This window comes from Microtus ochrogaster, chromosome 8 (genome assembly GCF_000317375.1).
Source record: "Microtus ochrogaster isolate Prairie Vole_2 chromosome 8, MicOch1.0, whole genome shotgun sequence".
NCBI lineage: Eukaryota > Metazoa > Chordata > Mammalia > Rodentia > Cricetidae > Microtus > Microtus ochrogaster.
Window position 1 is genome coordinate 86,813,647 of NC_022015.1, and position 21,083 is coordinate 86,834,729.

The 21,083-nt window shown below is 39.8% G+C and overlaps 1 protein-coding gene across 1 annotated transcript in view; it reads right to left on the bottom strand.

The window, feature by feature from the left end:
- Nucleotides 1-21,083, bottom strand: part of Pdzd8 (PDZ domain containing 8) — a 58,504-nt gene that overhangs the window by 29,168 nt on the left and 8,253 nt on the right. The window contains exon 2 of the mRNA XM_005352558.3: nt 5,271-5,393. Coding sequence (XP_005352615.1) covers nt 5,271-5,393 — 123 coding nt within the window. The remainder of the gene's footprint in view (nt 1-5,270; nt 5,394-21,083) is intronic.

Here is a 21,083-nt window from a genome sequence, read left to right on the forward strand (position 1 = left end):
GTAGACCAGGCTGGCCTCAAACTCACAGAGATCCGCCTGCCTCTGCCTCCCGAGTGCTGGGATTAAAGGTGTGCACCACCACCGCCCGGCAAGCATCATTCTTAAAAATGAAAAATTTAACCATAAAAGGGGCTATTTTTCCTGTATAATAGTCTTGGAGGATTCACAAATAAATGCAAAGTAGAATTTTAACACCTAAATTATCCCCTTTTATAAACGAATTTTGAAATTCTGTATGAACAGGTTTCCATGAGGAACTAAATATTTTACCACAAATATGCACATAAAGCTATTCAAAGAATGAATCTTTTTTTTATTTTTAAGATAAAATGGGCTTATATTTATGTGTTCTTTTATTTATTTCATAAAATTTATTATAAAGTTTGCAATTAAGTGGAAAAAAGCACATACCCTTTCTATTAAACTTTCATATGGAAACTGCTTCCCCTAATATGTGAAACAAAAACAATAATACAATTTTAAGACTTTCTTCACATAATTAAACACTTGTTCTAGGAGGATATCAGAATGGAAGCATGACTTGACTCTAAATCTCCCCCATAAAAGCCCTCAATGTAACCAGAAAACAAAAGCAAACACATCTATAGCTACGACAAAGCCATAAGCACTTTATGTGAGAGCGGTGAAACTCACAATACCGCAGTGACAAGAACAGCTGTGCTCACAGACAACAGAAAACACCAAGCAGACAGTAGCCTGCTTTGACGTAAATAATTAATCTTAAAAAAAATTATTAGTTTGTGACTTCTAGTCTACGGACACCAATCAACCTGATCCTATTTCAGGACTGTGGCAGCAGAAAAACAGTGGTAGGAATGAGCAGAAGGAAGTTTTAAGAATATTAAGTAAAAGGAGACACTGCAAAGCCAGCAGAGAGAACTGATAAACACAGCACTTACTATGCACCCTCAAGCTTGGATAGTGCCAGGAGAATGACGCTGGACTCCTTGTAGTGTGTTTTTGCACTTATATGACAAAGCAAGCCTGTAACTCTTTGAGATCTATTATAAGACTAAACAAATAAATCAAAATGTTGATGCTGTTGAGAGTTATAAAATATAAAATGGGAGAAGAGCCTAGGAAAGGAACAATTTCATGAGGATAGACTAGAAATGGACATATCAGGTAAGAGGCCCAGATTATGATGTTTCAGACGGGGAACAAGAACTCTGTCAGGGATGGGCTAGACACCCTGTGTGTTGCATCCTGGTAAAGAATGTGGCTGCCTTCTGCCAATATCCTGAGCACTTGAGCGAGTCTGAATTAAAAAACAATGGTCTGTTTTGTTTGGCATCGGGAGATGTCAAGACAGGAGAGCATTCAGGCTACGTCACGGTTATTGCTTTCTACTCTCATCCAAGTCTACAGTGAAAAAGAGCAAAAAGTGGGGCAGAAAGTTATAAGAAATGTGAGTTTAGTGAGGAAAATTGGGAGTGAATTCGAAGTTATAAATAAGAAAGGCTCAAAACTAGCTATAGTACCTAGTTATCACTAGCATGTTGAAGAGAAACACTGCTCTGCACTGGGACAGGAGGAAAGGGGCTCACTCATCAAAGACCCTGTCTTGTAAAAATATGGGGACATGCAGATAAAGGGGTTCTTTGCCTAAGAAACTATTTCACCAGGTCAGACACAAAGGTAATTGAAACTGTGTGGTCTAAGGGGACCAGGCTTCATCCCAGCTGAATGTGAAACCTGGCAGTGTGATCCACATGGCACTGGTTTCTCAGGAATGGCAGTATGTGGCAAAGTATCTGCAAAGAGGACACTGCCTGAAGCTGAAGGTGGACACTCCAGAATCACAGGTCATCTGCTGAGAAACGCTGAAGGCAAGGAGCAGAGTTGGCCTAGAAAGAAACCATCTGTGCTATACGTAGAAAAACTTGGGAACTGAGCTACCCAAGCCCTCTGAAGCCCAGACATAGTAAGGATTGATCAAAACATATATCCAGCATATGTTTAGCATCTGGGACGTGGTGAATCTGTCTAGGCGGAGGGCCTTACACTCTGAAGCATGCGCATGAAGGCCGAGGGATATTCTGGGTGTCATCCTCTATTGCCTGTCATCTTAGCTTTTGAAACAGAAACTCTCATTGAACCTGAAGTTCTTTTTCAGCTGAGCTGAGTAGGCAGCAAGCTCCCAGGATCTGCTTGCCCCTACACACCAATGAGGGGTTATAGGCTCATGCAACTATGCCCAGTTTCTAAGTGGGTGCTGGGATGAATTAAAACTCAGGTCTTTTTGCTTGCGTAACAATCACTCAAAAAAGACTTTAACTGTGGACATCTAGACAGTGTTGGATTAAAGTTAAAGACTAGGCGGGGCGGGGGGACTTTTGAAGTTGGACTGAACACATTTTGCATTGTGAGATGACCAGGAGCTAATGGAGACCAGAGGAGGAAGATTACAGCGTAAAAGTGTTGTGACTGAATGTCAAATTGACAAGAAATAGACTTGTGATTATTACTCTGGATCGTTAGATCTGACGGAATTTAGAATCTCCTTGGAAATAAACTATGGCCATGACTATGAGGAGTTCCTAGGTTAACTGACTAAATATGGGCAGCACCAGCCAATGGGCTGAGGGTCCTGGCCAGAGGAGAAAGGGAGTTGAACAATCTCATTCCTCTCTCTCTGTTTTTCACCTGCTAATGCAATGTGATTAGTAGCTTCACACTCCTGCCACATGCATGCCTTCCTCACCATGATGGACTGTCAACAAAAATGATCCCTTCCTTCTCTGCTAGGCTTCGATCACAGCAACAAGAACTGTAACTACTACAGACAGTGAGGAATTATAACTGCTGAAAACTACAGGTCTTCAGATCACAGCAACAAGAAATAAACAGGTAAGGGAGGTACAGGAAGAGAGAAGGGCAAAGCCTGTGGGCTTCTATGTCTACCATACTTAACATTGAAAACAACAAACTTTTAAAGGTGTATTTTTAGAACCCAAGAAAACAACACCCTAAAAGCTGCTGAGAGAACACAGGACTTAGAACAGAGCAAATGTGACTCAGTGAAGATCTGACCTGCACTAGCATCGTCCAGCTCAAAGGAGAACAGACTGCCCGGAATGGACTGCTGTGGAGTGCAGCACCCTCGTAACAAACTTTACTGATCATGGTTTTGTTTTTCAAAGTGTTGATAAAATTAGCCTCTCAATGTATCTATTACATCACCCTATATCTTTCACATAACAATATGATAAATCCCTCTTAGAACTGAGAGCCAGAATCATTTTCTCTTCAACATGTGCAATTTATCAGAAAATATGTGAACTTTAGGAAAATAACTACCTTGACTTAGTAGCTCTATAATGTATGCATATTTTAAAGCATGTCACAAAAGATAGACACACTTTGTCAGCTAAAAAAGTTAAAGTTAAAAAACAGTAAACTAAGATTCTTTAAGTTTCATTTGTAGTGGGGGAACTGATCTCTGTATAGCTGTTATTGAGGCAATTTAACTTCTTAACATATACATTTGAGGTCTTTTTTTTTCCTTTTGAGACAAAACCTATCTGAATAGGAAGTTCTATGTTTATATTAAGTAAAAAAGAATTCTATACTAAGGAACAATATAAGCTTTAATAAGAATGGGAGGTGGGCAGAGAAACAGTTCAGTGGTTAAGAGAAACTGCTGCTCTTGCGGAGGACCTGGGTTCAGTTCCCAGCACCATGTGGCAGCTGAGTGTCCCTAACTACAGTTCCAGGGGGATCAGAACCTTCTTGTGGCTTCTGCAATAAAGGTACTGCTTGGCCCTCATAGGTTAAAACATAGGTGGGAGGAATAAACAGAACAGAATGCTGGGAGGAAGAGGAAGTGCGCTCAGAGGCCATGCTCCCCTCTCCCGAACAGATGCCATCGATGAAGCTCAGACCCAGGATGGACGTAGGCTAGAATCTTCCCAGTAAGCGCACCTAGGGGTGCTACACACATTATTAGAAATGGGATAGTCCAGGTGCCAGAGTTAGCCGAGAAGAGGCTAGATATAATGGGCCAAGCAATGTTTAAAAGAATACAGTTTGTGTGTTGTTAGTTCGGGTAAAGTTAGCCAGTGGCAGGAGCTGGGTGGCGGAATGCGACCTGCAGCTGCCACAACACCCTACTACTCAAGTACTTATTTGTATTAAGAGTTAGAAATGAAAAATGTAAAAGTGGTAAGTAGTTGGTGGCATAAACAAGCGTCACAGGAATGCAGTTAAGGTCAGTGTACTGTATTTAGAATGCTGAGCAGATAATAAGGAGGTAGCTTTGGAGTGGACCAAGACAGGCTAGTTTCAAAAAGCATGAGGCAGTATGGGTCAAGAAGGCAGATGACAGACAGTAAGGAGCTGTCATTTAAGATGTCTAGGCTGAAAGTGGCAGGCTGTGGTCCAAACCCAGGCTCATTCTCTTTTATGTGGGCTATCAAAAGATTTTACATTTTTAAGTGGTTAAAAAACAATCACAGTGCTCAGTACATGCCACGCCCATCCATTTATACATTGCCTGTGACTGGTTCTGCACTGCACAGCAGAATTGGGGAGATCACAGTACCCTGACTTTCTGGAGGAAATTTTGTCAAATCCTCTCCTAAGAAGGCCCTTGTAGCTGACACACTATGAGTGAGGGCTGAAGAGAAGGCAGGAAAAAGAAGCTGGATAAAGAGGCTCGTGTATCAAGGAAAGATCTGGATGCCATCTAGGAGCAAGAAGGAAGGAAGCTACTGAGCTCTCAGTAGGAGAGTGACAATAGATTTGCAGTTTAAAGGTCATTCTGGCTGTCATAGTGGGAACCAAGTGTTAGGAATGAATGGTAAAGCTAGTGTAGTCATTGATTTAGGCAAGAAACGAACACAGCTTGGACTCTGCTGGTAAAACACTGAAGCTCAGAAAGACTACTTTCAAATGCGCAGGGTTGGTTCAAAGTCTGGGTTAGTCAATTCAGTGAGCATTTTTAATAATCACAATTCTCAAAACTACTATGCTAGGAATGCTCTTCAAAAGGAAAGGATAAAAATGTCACTACAGGAATGTGCATGTAAAAACAAATATTCCAAGTGTCTTTCTAAAGACACATTCTAAAATATGATTCATATTTTTGCAAACTGGAAAAGACTATTTTCATTAAATTTATGCTTTAACCATTTAATGTAAAAAAATAATACAATATAAACTAACATAAAAACAGAATGAGCAGTCCTAAGTACATAGCTATCATACTTTCTTGCCCACATGTAGTAAAGAGAAAACAAAGAACATACCTGCTACATTCTAACAATGTAACTTTCAGCCGGCCTTCAGTAAGTGCCCACTGTTGAATATGAATAAGTTCTTCATCTTCTTCAAATCCTTGCAAGGCTTGGTATGGAAAAAACGGCTTAAACCTGACAAAAGTAAAGATAAGTCTAAATTTCTGAATAATAATCATAGCTTGGAGCATAATGAATACCTGCCTGTTTAACAAAAGACTCAAACCAGTTAATAATGCATTAGCTCTACAAAACCTAAGTGTAACACCTGGAAGCAAGAGCGACTTCTCTGTGTCACCCATGAGTTGTGGCTTTGTGGACACCCTTACTGACAAGCCCAGGACACTCAGAGTACAGAAAAGGGTAATCCAAGAGGCCCTCAAGTTTTGATGGAGACAGATTCTTTGGATCAGATGAGAAGTTCCTACAATACATGGTCAAAATCCAGAATGCATGGTCAGTGGATACAAAATGATAGTGATTGGTACATAATAATAAAATAATAGTAGCAAACAGCAGCAACAGTAATTACTGTTATTTGCTGGCAATGGGAATTGCTTAATATGAGTTATCTTAATGTTCACACTCTATGCTGGGTGTTACTATACACTCCACTCTCCAGATAGAGAAGTTTAGAACGGTTACTAAAGGTGTAATTCAACTTTACACACACAGCAGGACCCAACCAGAATTCAAGCTAAACTTTATCAAAGCCCAAACTATGAAACATCTTAGCTACCTATGACTTACTGGAGCACTGTGTGGTTATCATTAATAATCTTTTTCTTATGGAAGTGCCTGAGCTTAGTTAGAAATTGGAGGAGTTTAAAAAGAGCAGAACATTAACTTCAACCACAATTCATACTCTTCCACTAAAGTACAGAACAAGAAGATGATAAAAACTTGGGTTGAAGCTCTGTGATTTTCAACCTACACTAGCCATGACATTTTCCTGTTCAGAAAATTTTAAGGTTTAAAAGAACAAGCAAAAACATCTGGGTGTGGTGACATACATCTGTAATCCTACCTACTAAAGAGGCTAGGGCCTCTTGATTATTTGAACCCAGAGGTTAAAACCAGCGTAGATTACACAGCAAGATTGATTCTAAGAGATTTTGTCAGAGATTCTCAGTCTCACATACAAAATCCATCACAATTCATTTTTCTTCTTTTGTTTTTTGTTTGTTTGTTTTTGTTTCTTAGAGACAGGATTTCTCTTTGTAACAGTTCTGGCTGTCCTGGAACTCACTTTGTAGACAAGGCTGGCCTCAAACTCACAGAGAGACACCTGACTCTACCTCCCAGGCATATGCCCACCACCATGCCCAGCCACAATTCATCTTTCTAATCATGCATCCGCTTAATGTAACAAGTCTTTTCTGTCTACGAAGTCACTGCTGGCCACTTAAGCCTTGCAATCTCCAGTATGGCCTCATCTCACAACTGCCTGTGCCTCTCACAAAGCAGAGTGCCTCATGCACTCAGCATTTCAGTACGGTTGAGCTGATTTATAAAACACAAACACTAAAAATTAAACACTTGGAGGCTATCAACAGTGTACTACGGTTTATCTGGAAGGACACTGATAGAAGAGGGGAAGTCCTACTTGCCAGTAAATGTGAATAAAGGAAAAATCTACTAAAGGAAGAAGTAGGAACATGGTCAATGCCCATTGCTTTATTCTGGTTTTAACTAGAATAAGAAGCAGAAACCCCCTCAGTTTCTCCAAAATTTTACAGTAATTTGCTTTTGAAGCCATTTGACTTAGACATACTCTAAATTCTTTGAGATTAAAAAAAAAGGGTCAGAAGTGAGATTTTTCATATTAATACAATGTTGTATCTGATAGCTTTGAACACATACGCCTTACAGCCTCTGAAGAACATATAAAAATCTATTAATGCTTTAAAAATTACAAATATCATTACATTCTCTAGAAACAATGTTAATATTCTAAGTTATTTAGTTAAATTACAGCTGTTCTAAGACTCTATCTCCTTGTCAAAACACATCACAATTCTCAGAGGAGCAAGAGTTAAACAGTATATGATATATAGTCTAATCTGAATTTATGAATACCTACAGTGTTTTGCTAAGAAAGCTTATGCATAAAATACATTAAAATCAGAAATATGCATTCCACTTAAGACGAATACACTGAAAAGGGTATAGCTGTCATTCAGCAAGCCAGTCAAAGAATAAGCCTTGTTGATACTCATGGGAGACCTGCCCTTCCTAAACAGAAACAGCGTGGGGAGTGAGAGAGGGACTGGGAAGAGAAGAGGAAAAGGAATCTGCAGCCAGCATGTAAAATAAACAACAACAACAAAAGTGTATAGGGTAGATGTTGGGTGGGAGGGATGGGACAGGACATTTGGCTTTCAAAACTGCTTAAGACAAAGCCTTTCCCTCCCCATAAGGAAGCCCAACAACAAAGCCGGCTGCTGCTCCTCTGTCTTTACCTTTCCACTCCACCATCTCCTGCCAACCTATCAATTAAAAATGGTAGTTTTCCCACTCAGGCTCGCAGAAAATTAGCAAGTTATCCGCACTTCCTCCTACTGTAGAAAACTTAAATACTAATTTTAGAAAGGCTAGAATTAAGGAAGACAGCGTGAGATCATCTAACCCGCTCCCCAGTAAAATCTGTGAATTTTTTTGGAAGAAAATTAAAAACAAAACAACATCTCTGAAACAGCCTTAAGGGCAAATAGTAAATGAAGAAACATCTATTCAAAATAATTCTATAAAAACTTAGTAAGAAAACCAAGTCTGATAAATGAACCAAGATGGCTAGCTCCCTTTCTTCTTGATAAAATCAGGGAGGCAGACTCTGCTTCAGACTGATACAGCTCTGAGTAAAGGGCTTTGTCTCTGGAAGGAAAAGGATTGATCAGTGTTCTCGCCAATCCCCTAGCTACCTACCTACCTGTGAGGCTAAGTTCTCAACAGGGCAGTAGAGAGGTGACGACTCTGTCCTTTGATTTGTGGAAAGAGGCGTCTACTTTGGGTACAGCACCCTGAGAACACCACCGAGGCCCTAATTGCCTATTACCTGGCCCAGAGTTCCACAGGGAGAACAGCTGAAGCTCATCGACCTGCCTGTGGCAACCCAGTGCTCAGTTCCTAACGTTGGGGTTTCTTTTTCACGCAGAGAAAACCCTTCCAATGTTCCCTTTCCCCACTACTCTCAGAGTCTTGGCACAGATGCTGTGCTGAGATGAGGAGGAGGCACAGAGCAGGTCAAAACTCTCTCCAAATCTCTCTAACAAAGCCAATTCGGTGCACAACAGACTATGGAAACTCACTGAAGATTCAAGGGCTCGGGGAACATACACCCTAAGACAGGCTCCTGAGCTTCCACAGGAGAACCACGTTAATTTAAAAGAGCTGTGAGCATTTCTCCTAGGACCAGACAAATATCAAGCACCTACTACAGAAAGTGCTGCCGAAGGAGTCACACTTTACTGGGATTAGTCTGAAGAAGAGCACTCTATACTTCACAGCACTGTCAGAAACAACAGACTCAGGATCAGAAGCTTAACACTGACTGAGACACAGATGGTACTAGAATAATCTAGACAGTAACTAGAAAACAAGCAAACACCTAGGCCTGCTGGTACACCCCTATAAACCCAGTACAAATCTTAAGCTGAGGGTCAGCCTGGGCTACATGCTAAGATCCTGTTTGGAAGACCACGTGTGGTAACAAAGGAGAAGGGTGAGTTTACTGAAGTGGTGCAGCACAGGGAGCTGGGGAGCTGCGAGAGGTAAACCAAAGCTGAGCATGAGTGAAAACGTCATTAAAAATTCAGTCCCAAAACAAACAAAGCAGTTACAAGCACTGGGGTAGGAGAGAGTAGTGCCCACAAATTCCTAAAACGTTATTACCTGAAACTTCTAGTTTCTACCAAAAAAATTTGCAAAACTTCAGACAAACAGGAAAATGTGATCCATCCAACATAGAAATGAAAATAATAGTTAAAACAAACTGCTTATGAGAGTTAACAGACTATAGATGTCATCAATTTAAAACTGGTAATTCTACCGGGAAAAAGGCAGAAGTATGGTAAGAAAAGGTATAAACTAAATCATCTATCTTAAGAGGTTAAATAGTAGAGAACACTACAGCTGGATCAAAAATAGCTGTGACATTACTGAAGCTAGACCTACACTTAGCAGCTACTAAAAAGAGAAATAGTAGCAAATGGTCACTCCTAGACAGTGAAACTTGGAGCAGTAACTTGGAAAATTTTATAAAAATCTTTCTGTTTAATGTTTCTGCTCAATGTGAAAGTAGGTCCTGGGGTAAATTTTTTTTTTAAAGAGGTTTTTTTTTTAAAAATATTTATTTATTATGTATACAATATTCTGTCTGTGTGTCTGGGCTAAATTTTTAACACCCAAATAAATCCTATTTGATTTTTAACTCATACGCATTGACTAAAACAAGGAGAGACAGGACCAAATACGAGGGGATGTGAAACTGCTAGATTAGACAATTAGAAAATTATCGTTCTGTATTAAATCTGAAAATACATACAAGCTTATGACCCAGCAATCCTAGCCCAAACAGTATCTAAAATAAATGTACACAAGGTTCATGAAAAGACATGTGTAAAACCATTCATAACAACACTAAGCATTTCACTGAGGCATATACAATCTACAGGAAATAAAATGAAACAAATTATAACTATATGCACAGACATTTAATCAAAGAAGCTAAACTAAAAGTGGAAAAATGAGTGAACATAATATAATTCAATTTTTAAAGTTAAAAACCAGGACAAAAAGTGTTAAAAATTAGAAAAAACTAGAGGTCAGAAGAGTAGTTACTTTAGGTCAAGATTCTTCCTTTGTTTGGTGTTTCTGTGTGTGTATGTGTGTGTGTACTTGTGTGTGTTCTTCTGTGCAGGCACGCATGTGAGATGTGTGTGAACACCAGGGGACAACCTCATGTGTCATCCTTCGACAGAGTGTCTGTCACAGTCTTGAAGCTTACCAGTCATGCTTCACTGGCTGGTCAGCAAACCCCAAGGATCCTCCTGGACCACCTTCCCAGTACTAGATTACAAGCATACCATATGCCCAGCATTTTAATCTGGGTTTGTGGAACTGAACTCAGGTCCTCACACAGATTTTATTGCTATTTATCTTGTCAAAATTCTGAGCAAAAGTGTCACAATTACAGACTTTTCAGAAAGTGAGTTAAATCTTCAATTGATGTTTAAGGACAAGAATCAAGTTTGATTTTTAAATGTGTGTTACATTAGTATATTAAATATATATTAAAATATTTAATTTATATTTTAAACCTACAGAAGAGCTAACCTTTCTTCTCATATGGATGACAGAATCTTTTGTAACATCTAAAATATGTTTTTACTCTAAAATGTCTTTTCAGGACTGTTCTGTAAAACACCCTGAATGCCAGCTGGTGACATCTCCATCACATGGCAGTAGTAAAACTGTTTGCAAACACTGTGATCTTTAGCGACGGGTTTACCACAAACCCAGCATAAAAATATGCTGAGGTCTAGAGTTACTCGACCTTAGTCAGCCTATGTATTCTTTCCTGGAGAACAAATTTACTGGCGTTTTCAGCCCAGTAAAAGTCAAACCCTTTTATAGTTAGTTTTAAAAAGGACACAGACCCTCGATGCAGAGCAAGAATTCTCGCTCTAGAAATACCCAGGCAAAGGCAAGCTGAGGATTTGTCAAGGAGGCAAAGCATTGTGAAAAGAACACAATGTTTTAAACAATACAAACAGAGATGGCAGCTTGACTCCATTATGTAACAAAGCATATGATTTCAAGGAGGTTTTTCATCTCCTATTTCTTGTTCCAAAGTGTATGTGTGTGAGGGGGAGAGACTGTACTCTCTCTCTCTGTGAGAAGATGAAGTTTTTTTTTTTTATTCTAACACTTCCTAAACTGCAAGGTAGCACACAAATGCTATCTGCTAAACACAGAATTCTTCAAGCACCTATGTCACCTCTGAAGTACCTGTCAACCCTCTTTGAAAGTCTGCGCTGTGTTTATAAAGGACAGACACATGGTGCCTTCTACACCCATATACCAGATTTCAGCGCATGACCTAAGAAAGCACATTTTCTTCAAGAGTGACTTTTTTCTACTACATGATAACCAAAACTAATATGAACACCGTCAATCAATAAACAGGAGAGAGGTTTAAGGTTTAAACAGCTGGGGCAACTGCCTCATTTTCTCGAGGGAACCAAAGGCACTGAAAAGTAAAGTGACGGGCCTATACACCTAGTTTATCAGAACTAGTATCACAACAGCTACGCCTTCTTATACAGCCACCATTTACAAGGGAGGCAGTTCGAAGCTCTGTCTATATTAACCTATTTAACCCTTAAACACAAATGTAACAGCATTTCCTCCTTTTAATTTTTAACTGGTTAAAAACATAGCATGTATTATATGTAACATTCAGTCAGAAGAGTATCATAAAAGTAATTTTAAAATATCCTATAATGCTTTTTCAAAAGCATGGAATAAAACCGGACTCGCTGAACATAGCGGACAATGAGGACTGCTGAGAAGTCAAGAACAATGGCACTGGGTTTTGATCCTACTGCACATACCAGCTTTGGGGGAGCCTAGGCTGTTTGGATGTTCACCTTACTAGACCTGGAAGGAGGTGGGAGGTCCTTGGACTCCCCACAGGGCAGGGAACCCTGACTGATGAGAGAGGGGGAGTTGATTGGGGGAGGGGGAGGGAAATGGGAGGCGGTGGCAGGGAAGAGACAGAAATCTTTAATAAATAAATTAATTAATTAAAAAATATCCTATAATGTAAAAGAGAAAAATTAGAAACTAAAGAGAATAGAGATACAACCAAGTCTGAAAACAGAGGCACACTCACATTCAAGGCCAGTAAAGCTGCATTTGAACCTACCAATCTGATGATCTTCCCCACTTTAGGTGGACGATATGTTATTCTTATTCTTAATGGCATTGGCAAAAGCTAAGACTAGTGTGCTAATGAAATAATATGGACTGTATTGTTCATCTATTCTTAGGACAGGGATCTGGGAAGTAGGTGGTAAGAATCAAGAAGGCACAAAAAGGAAGGAGAAAACTTAGAAACAATCAGATACCTTTCACTGGGATTTCTATCAGTTTCATGTGAATGAAGAATAGTTCTCTACGCATAGCCAGCCCTCACTCCCCACTGCTGTATTCCATGTCCATTTTAATATCACAATCCCTCTTTGTCTTCTCTTTGAATTCCTTCTTATATTTTCTGATTTCCCCATAACCTTTCTGTTTGTTTTTAACAAGGCAATTTAAAGTAGTGCTATTTACTTGTTCTTCACTTTGGCTCTAATATTTACTAGGTTTTAGGCAAGTTCAATTTTTGAATTTTATTTGTAAGAGACAGTAAAATGCTCATCTTGTACCAGTACTTTAGGAATTAGATTAGAAGTTTCTCATAAAGCATGTGCCACAGTGATATGCTCCAGAAATACTTGATATCAAACTTTCCATGTTAAGGCTGGTCTTTTATAGGCATGTCAGGGAGCAAATTCATCCTCCTCCACAATGAAGCATTTCAGAACTTCACCATGTACTCAAGATTTTACAATCATGGCTAGTTCTCTTCCCTCAACTTCAGATAACCCTGATTTTAGCACCCGTAATTAGTACCTTGCATGTAAGTATCAATTAACAATTGCAAAAGAACAAATCAACAATAAACAGTATGCCTCCCCATTTTAGTATTCCTAGCCATTAAATTTTATAACTACATTTATATTTTAAAATTGTCTTAAGGAAACCCACAGAGAACTGCTTTATTCATGGACTTTCCTGGTGTGTACTATTGATGACCAGGTCTATACTTCAAGAAATTGTTTAACTTCTATACATCTATGGAGGGGGAAAAAACCACTCCTAAATAATTATGATACTAAGAACAAGAACAACAAATACTGTCCTAAGTCCTTCCCTCACTAACTGCCCCTATATTCTCTACCTAGGAATAGTTTTATTTTTCAAACTCTTAATTCTACAGAAATATAAATCAAGATGTATCTAGTCTTGAGAACGTAGGGCAGTGGTAAATGCTTATCTAGCATGGGAAAGGCTCTGGGTTCCATTCCTGGCCACTAACACAAAAAAGCAATAAATCAATCAATCTAGCGTTAGTAAGATGATTTGCCAAGAAAAGGCACTAGCTGCTAAGCTTACAATCAAGTTCAATCTCTGGGACCCACACAGGAGAACTCCCACAGGTAATCCTCTGACCTCCATACAGGGAGTTCTGTATACATGTGTCCCCTATGAAATTTACAGTCTAAAATTTTCGGCTTTCACAAAGCAAAACAGTTGGTAAATCTCTTCCTCTGGACCACATCACTCCAGCAATATCTTAGAATAAGAGAATAAAAAAAGTATTGTTTGTTACATTCCTAGCACTTCTGTAAATCACACTGTATGTTCTCATATATCCTTGATTCTGACAACTCATAACAATATGTGGAACTTAATAAGCCGTATTTTCTGTATGTGAAGACTAAGATGAGACACTCAAGCATTCTGTTTGCCATAACACAATAAATGGCACAGCTAACACTGCAGCAGATCCACTCATTCCTATGTCTTGCACCATCTACAGGGACTATCAGTACTAAATAGTAGTTGAAAATAATGTCTATATTGAATAGTCGTCAAAGGTAACAAAGGAACAAACAGTAGTTCCCTTTATATATAGTGTAAATAAACATCAGGTTAAACTAGTGGTTTGCAAATACTTTGTTCTTAGGATCCTCATATGTGTTTTTCAGTTATCAAGGACCCTAAAGAGCTGTTGTTTATGGGGATGATATCCATTAAGATTGTCATGAGAAATTAAGCTTGTATTCCATTAGCTGTCAGGGTAATGATGTCATATCATCTGACTTCTGGAAAAAACCACTGTAATGTACTAAATGGGAAAGGCAAATTACATTTCTGTATCACTATTGGTACAGTTTTGACTTGGCAGGGCCCCCTCATAAAGGTCTAGAAGAGCCAAAAAAGCACCTCAACTAGATGGAGAAAAGAGTTAAGACTGTGACTCTGAGTGTGTTAGAGTTTGTGTACAGGTATATATTGTATATATGATTGTGGAAGCCAGAGGCCAATGTTAGTGTCTTCTTCCATCACATTCCACCTTATCTTTTAAAATTTTTTTAATTGTATGTATCTGGGTATTTTGTATGCATATATGTCTATGCTTCATGTGCATGCCTGATGCCCATAGAGGCCAGAAGAGGGCATCGAAATGAGTTCAGGGGAATTTCTGGGGTGTAAGTTCCAGAGAACATGGGAAGGGGTAAGCAGGAGAGGGTCAGCCAATTGCTCTGCTTTCCTTGGATTTTTCACGTCTTTATCTCAATTTCTGACTCCCAAGGTTTTATTATACTTGAACAAATTAGGTAATCATTTCATCAGGCAGCTATAAATGGCGCCCAATGTGGGGCCACATATTTCTGCATAAGACCTGAGAAAGTGTAAAAAAAAAAAAAAAGACTCCAAACACACAAAAATGGAAGCAAATGCAGCTTCCTAGCCCCGCAGTCTCTCATGAAGCATGGTACACAGACATCATTCCCTGGCCACTGCCTCCAGGCTTGAGCCACCAGCATGCCATGAGGTAAGCTGTACAGATTTTGCTCATATGAACAGAAAAGGTAGGCTTGAGGGGGAAAAGAAGAAGAAAAGGAGTATAGACATATTATAAAAAATAATAAAGTCTTTAAGGAGAGAAGTAATAAAAAAAAAAGAATAAGCCACATTAAGGATGGGAAATATAACACAGGGAATTTGGACTTAATATGGTGCTTTGTTAATTTTGAAGTTTTTGAATGCTAATAAACAGACAACAGCTGCTGAGAGACATGGGCTTGTGGAAAGGACTGCTGAATTAAACCAACCTATATACTATAGACATGTCGTGGGTTATGAATGGAAGTTCAAAATGGAAAATGTATTGCCTTGGAGGAGAGGTTATAGTTTTGTTTCCATAAGAAACAAAGGGCTGTGGATTTCTTCCAGGTTAACAGATCAGATTTGACCAGGGCAGACCTCCTGAGTATCTTGGTTACAGACATGGGGGAGAAATCAAGAAAAACTACAAGAAAGGTGACGTGTAAGCTGACCCCTCTGCATGGGAATAGCTTGGAGACAAGATGAGACATGATAGACCTTGTTGGCTTCAGAGTCCTCATGACTTATCCTTTCATATGGCATGGGTAGAGATTTATATTACAGCTTAGTTATGCAGTCCAAACAGACTTATAAAGTTGGCAGATGCCTTTCACCTGCTCAAACACAACAAAAAAATCATCTTTAACTGACTTGTATACACCACATATTCCATACTTGTGTTAGTGCAAACATGTATGTTACCTTTAAAAGTCTGTGTGTTTTCAGATCAAGGGGACCAGACACCAATGAAAACAAGTAGTCCAGGTGATCCAACCTCTCAGATGCCTTTGCCGCAGTTTCCCAAAGTTCTGTATTCTGAACAATTTTAACACTGTTGGCTGAGATGGCCCAGCCTCACAGACTATTCCAGTCAAAACTTCAGATAAGCCTGTTGAAATAGGAGCGGCGGGGCTGCGTCCCCAGCACCCTGGCCGCCTCTGGCTAGCTTATGCCCCGAAATAATTACACGGACACTGTATTCCTTTAATCACTGCTTGGCTCTTTAGCTCTAGCCCTTTTCTCGGCTAACTCTCGCACCTGGACTAACCCATTTCCAATCATATGTGTCGCACCCCCCAAGGTGCGCTTACCGGGAAGATTCTAGCCTACGTCCATCCTGGGTCGGAGCTTCATCGCGTGCCTCTCACCGGACGAGGAACATGGCGTCACTACTCCAGAGAGGTGCTCTTGAGTCTCTGAGCTCACTTCCTCTTCCTCCCAGAGTTCTGTTCTGTTTACTCCTGCCACCTATCTTTTAACCTATCAGGGCAAGCAGCTTCTTTATTTAATTAACCAATGACCTTCCTCCATCATAAGCCTTACATTTTCCCATCACACCAAGACTAGACACAACTAACTCTCCCAGGACTTGACCATTATCTCAATTTTTCCAGGGTCCCCTAAAGATGCCAGTGCCCCCAGACAACAGGAAGCAGTCTAGTGAACATGACATCCATATTCTCTAGAGGTGGGTGGATAGTTTTTGGTCATTTGGTGGGTTATGCATGTTTGTCATCTTTTAGGCAGGGGGTTGGTTACAAGTTGTTAGTAGTCAAGGTCAGAAAAAAAATGAACAGAGAAAATTAGATTCAAGGATCTTTTTCTAAAAAGTAGAAGGGGAGATATAATATAGAAATGATGGGATAAAAGGGTAGATTGTTGAGTTCACTTTTGAACAACCACTTGTCTCAAATATTTTATATTGCTATGGAATTTTGTACATTGATACAAATTTAAGGTTATTTTTGCTATACTGTACTGCTTGTATTTCTTGTTTAAGGTATTGTACCTATGTAGCTCATTTTAAAATGTAAAGTTTTAGTCCTTGAAAGATCTTTAGTATAATAAAGAAATAGAGGTTAATAGTTAGTCATCTGTAACAATCAAACTTGTAGTCATGTAAAGTATGTTTTCAAGGTCAAACATATATTTTAGGTAGACAGATGGTCTTCAAACACTTCAGAGATAACAAAATATAGCATTTAAATGTTTTAATAGCATAGGGGTTTTTATGACAGTGAGACAGTTCCTGGTATCTACTTCATAACAGGACGATGAGCATCGAAGAACCTCCATATGGAGATTGCTTTCTTTGTGGTAAAAGGTTTGGGCAAGAAACTGTCTTTGCCTCAACTGCTGACAGTAGGCTGTCCAAAGTAGACAAGCAGTACATAAAAGAAAGCTTCTGCTGAACTTTGCCAAGACAGGGTGGGATAGCTCTTCAAAAATTCCTGCTTCACAGAAAAGTTTATCAGATATTCTGGACCTGTAGGCTGAAGATAGATGCCCCAACATTACAGAGGAACCTTGGGTGACTGTCAAAGCAGCCAGATGCTCTGTTGTTTCATGGTTTTGGAAGTTGCTTGTTCTGCACTTCCTGTTTACTCATATATTAGTATATCTTTCTCTGATCTCTGATGGAGTTGAAGACGAGATAGAGTTACAGTTTCCCTTAGTCATGAAAGAAAGTAAATTAGGCACAAAACTTTGAACTCATCAACAGAGCATAGATAATGGAATATTTCCTCTTAATTTGCCAAATACTAATGAACTGGACACTGTAAATGTATTTCTTACTTAGTAATTGTTTTCATTATATATAGCTTTGTACTGGGATTAGCCATAAAGTTCTTGGAGGACTTTGCAAGGGTGGCTAGAGAGGACAGAAAGACTCCGAAGTAGTTCAGGGGAATTTCCGGGGATGCAGTTTCCGGAGAACATGAAGAGAGGGTTATCAAGAGAGGGTCATTCAATCACTCTACTGTCCTTGGATTTTTTCATGTCTTTATCTCAATTTCTGACTCCCAAGGTTTTATTATACTAGAACAAATGAGGTAATCATTTCATCAGGCAGTTACAATGGCTGTGAATAAACACTTGCCGGCAAGGCTAAAGTCCAAAGTTTGGAACCCCAGCACTCATGTAAAGCTGAATGCAGTAGCATCTATCTATAACCCCAGTGTTCCCACATGGGAGGTGCAGACAAGAGAATCCCTGGAAGCTTACAGGTCAGCTAGCTTGGCAAACAAGACTATCTCAAAACAAAGTGGAAGGTGAAAATTGTCTGGATGCTGTCCACTGACCTCCATGTGCACACAGGCACAGGGGCAGGGGAGGAGGAGAGGGAGAGAGACACAGATCATACAAAGAGATAGACTTTAAAAAACACATGTTTTGAACCAGACAAAACACTGCATACAACACAAACACCAGACCCATGTTTTCTAGATACTTAAATGTGCATGCAACAGTTGTCTAATAAGAATACAAGTTCATTAACAAGATATAGACTCCCAGTCCTTAATACTGCAATCTCTCCTCCCAATCCCCTCTCATTTTCAGCTCCCAAACAGAAATGATTAGCTCATTACTGTTACCTAAGACCTTGATTTGCCTGTTTTGTGAGGCAGAGTCTCATGTAGCCTAGGCTCACTATGTAGCCAAGGATGATTTCTTCCTCCATTTCCCAAGTGCTAGGATTACAAACATGTGTCATGGAGTTACTAATGCTACAAAAGGCTTTCCAGTAAAAGCTGTGGTTACATATTATAGGTTGTAGAGGTGGCTATAGAGTTGATCCTAGGAGCAACATCATTCCTAAGTCACAATTGCCTGTTTACCTGGTACATATCTTAGCGATGACCCAAGTAAATACATTAAGTACTTGTGGTGCTTTGAGTGAGAATGGCCACCATAGGTTCATGTTTAGAATTCCTGGTTTTCAGTTGGTAGAACTGTTTGGGACAGATCAGGAGATGTGACCTTGTTGGAGTGTGTGTTCCTGGTTCTTGTGATGACGTCACAAGATGTGAGCTCTCAGCTACTGCTTGAACGTCATTTCTGCTGTGCTCCCTGCCATGATGGTCATGGACTCTAACCCTCTGAAAATGTGGGCTAGTCCAGGTGCGAGAGTTAGCTGAGAAGAGGCTAGGTATAATGGGCCAAGCAGTGTTTAAAAGAATACAATTTGTGTGTTGTTATTTCGGGTAAAGCTAGCCGGTGGCAGGAGCTGGGTGGCAGCATGCAACCCGCAGCTCCAACAACAGAGTGGCGCCCATTTCTAATAAAGTGTGTAGCACCGAGGTGCGCTTACCAGGAAGATTCTAGCCTACGTCCATCCTGGGCCGGAGCTTGATCGCGTCTGCCTCAAAGAGCAGAGCTATCACATCTGCCCGGGAGAGGGGAGCATGGTGTCTCTGAGCTCACTTCCTCTTCCTTCCAGCATTCTGTTCTGTTTACTCCACCCACCTATGTTCTAACCTATCAGGGCAAGCAGTTTCTTTATTTAATTAACCAATGACCTTCCTCCATCAAATATTGACTTTTCTAGGAAAGTAAAATTAAAAGCCAAGGCTTTTTGAATGTTAGAGAAGGCTGCAAAAACACTTTTGTACTTGGTTTTTCATTTTGTGTGTTAAGGAGGGGCCTGTATCCAATATGGGGCTAGGATAGACTTCAAAGTCCTTGTACTGGATTGATATCAGTTTATTGTTTATAAACCATCAATCAACAATAATCTTTAACCATTAAGGTAAAAAAGCAAGTTAGGACTGGAGAGATTACTCAGTCAGTAAAGTGTTCCTGCAAGCATGGGGAAAAGAGCTCAATTTCCTAGAGCTCACACACTAAAGACCAGGGAGGGACTAGGCTAGATCCTAGGCTAGGAAACAGAGTCAGCACGACCCCTATGGCTAGCTGGCCAGCCAGTCTAGCAAATCTGTAAGCTACAAGTTCAGTAGGCGAGCCTGTCTCAGAAAATAATGTGGAGAATGACTGAGTTAGAAAGAACCCAACACCAAACTCTGGACTGCATGTGCTCAGTCATATGAATCCACATGCATGTATACACAAATACAAGTCCATGTGTATATCCACACCTAAGAAAGGGGGGGGGGTGTTAAGCACACTCCAAATATTCTATTTAAGAAATCCAAAGAAAGAGAATGATCAAGAGAGAAGATTAAGTTCTCTTCCTTTTTGTGGTCACCACAGCTGCCAAAATAAACAGCACCTTTCTCACACTCAGGGGAAGATCATGTCTTCCCTCTTTCCAAAAGGTTGAGACAGAGTATAACGTTTAATCTGTTAGGATGATGAAGTTCAGGTTGTCCAAAGACACTACAAAGGCCAGCAGATTGGCAAAGTGGTCCAGGTAGGTGGACAGAAAGAAATATACCATCTACATTGAACAAGTACAGTAAGAAAAGGCATTTAGTGGCACAATTATCCACGTGGGCATCCACCCCAGCAAGGTGGTTATCACCAGGCTAAAGCTGAACAAAGACTGCAAAAAGGAAAGGAAAGACAAGACTTGATAAGTAGGAAAGGAGGTCAAATACAAGGAAGAAACAATTGAGAAGATGCAGGAGAAGAATCTCATGCACAACTTTCATTACAGACTGTTTAAGTTAAAAAGAGAGAGAGAGAGAGAGAGAGAGAGAGAGAGAGAGAGAGAGAGAGAGAGAGCGCGCACAGAGTAAATGAGTTGGATCCATACATACTGTTGGAAAGGAAACCGTGTTCCTTACAGATGCAGTTGCAGGGTCACACGAATACTGCACTTCATTATAAGAAGAATGGAAGGAGGAGAGAACAGGTGTATAGAGGAAGAAAGAGGAAGAGTTGAGAGGCATCTGCTCTGTACAAAATAACTGGGTGTCTGTGTGTTTGATCATTTAACTATACTCCAAAATAACATTTGGATAGCAGGAATATTTTTAACTACAAGTATTTTTTTTAATTACTCAACACTATTTGAATATCTGTAAAAGACCAGCAAAATACTGTCAAAAAATTCAGCATTTACCCAATGAGATGGGTGGAAGGAAGTTAATGGTATCATTATTTGTGTTGATGGGTAGAAACTTGAATTTGACGCCTCAGCAAGCTATAGGAAAATTTCACTGATGGGAAAAGAAAAGACAGAAAGGAAGAGCAGAAAGAGAGATGAAGAGGGAGAGGAAGAACACTGAGTAATTTAGAACTTTGTTCAGAAGTATCTAAGCCACACAATCTTAGGCACATCCTAAGAAGGTAAGCGAGACTATGAAGTGTTTTCTATGTGCTATCTTACCAGTTTTAGTTCAACTTACAGCAACAAAA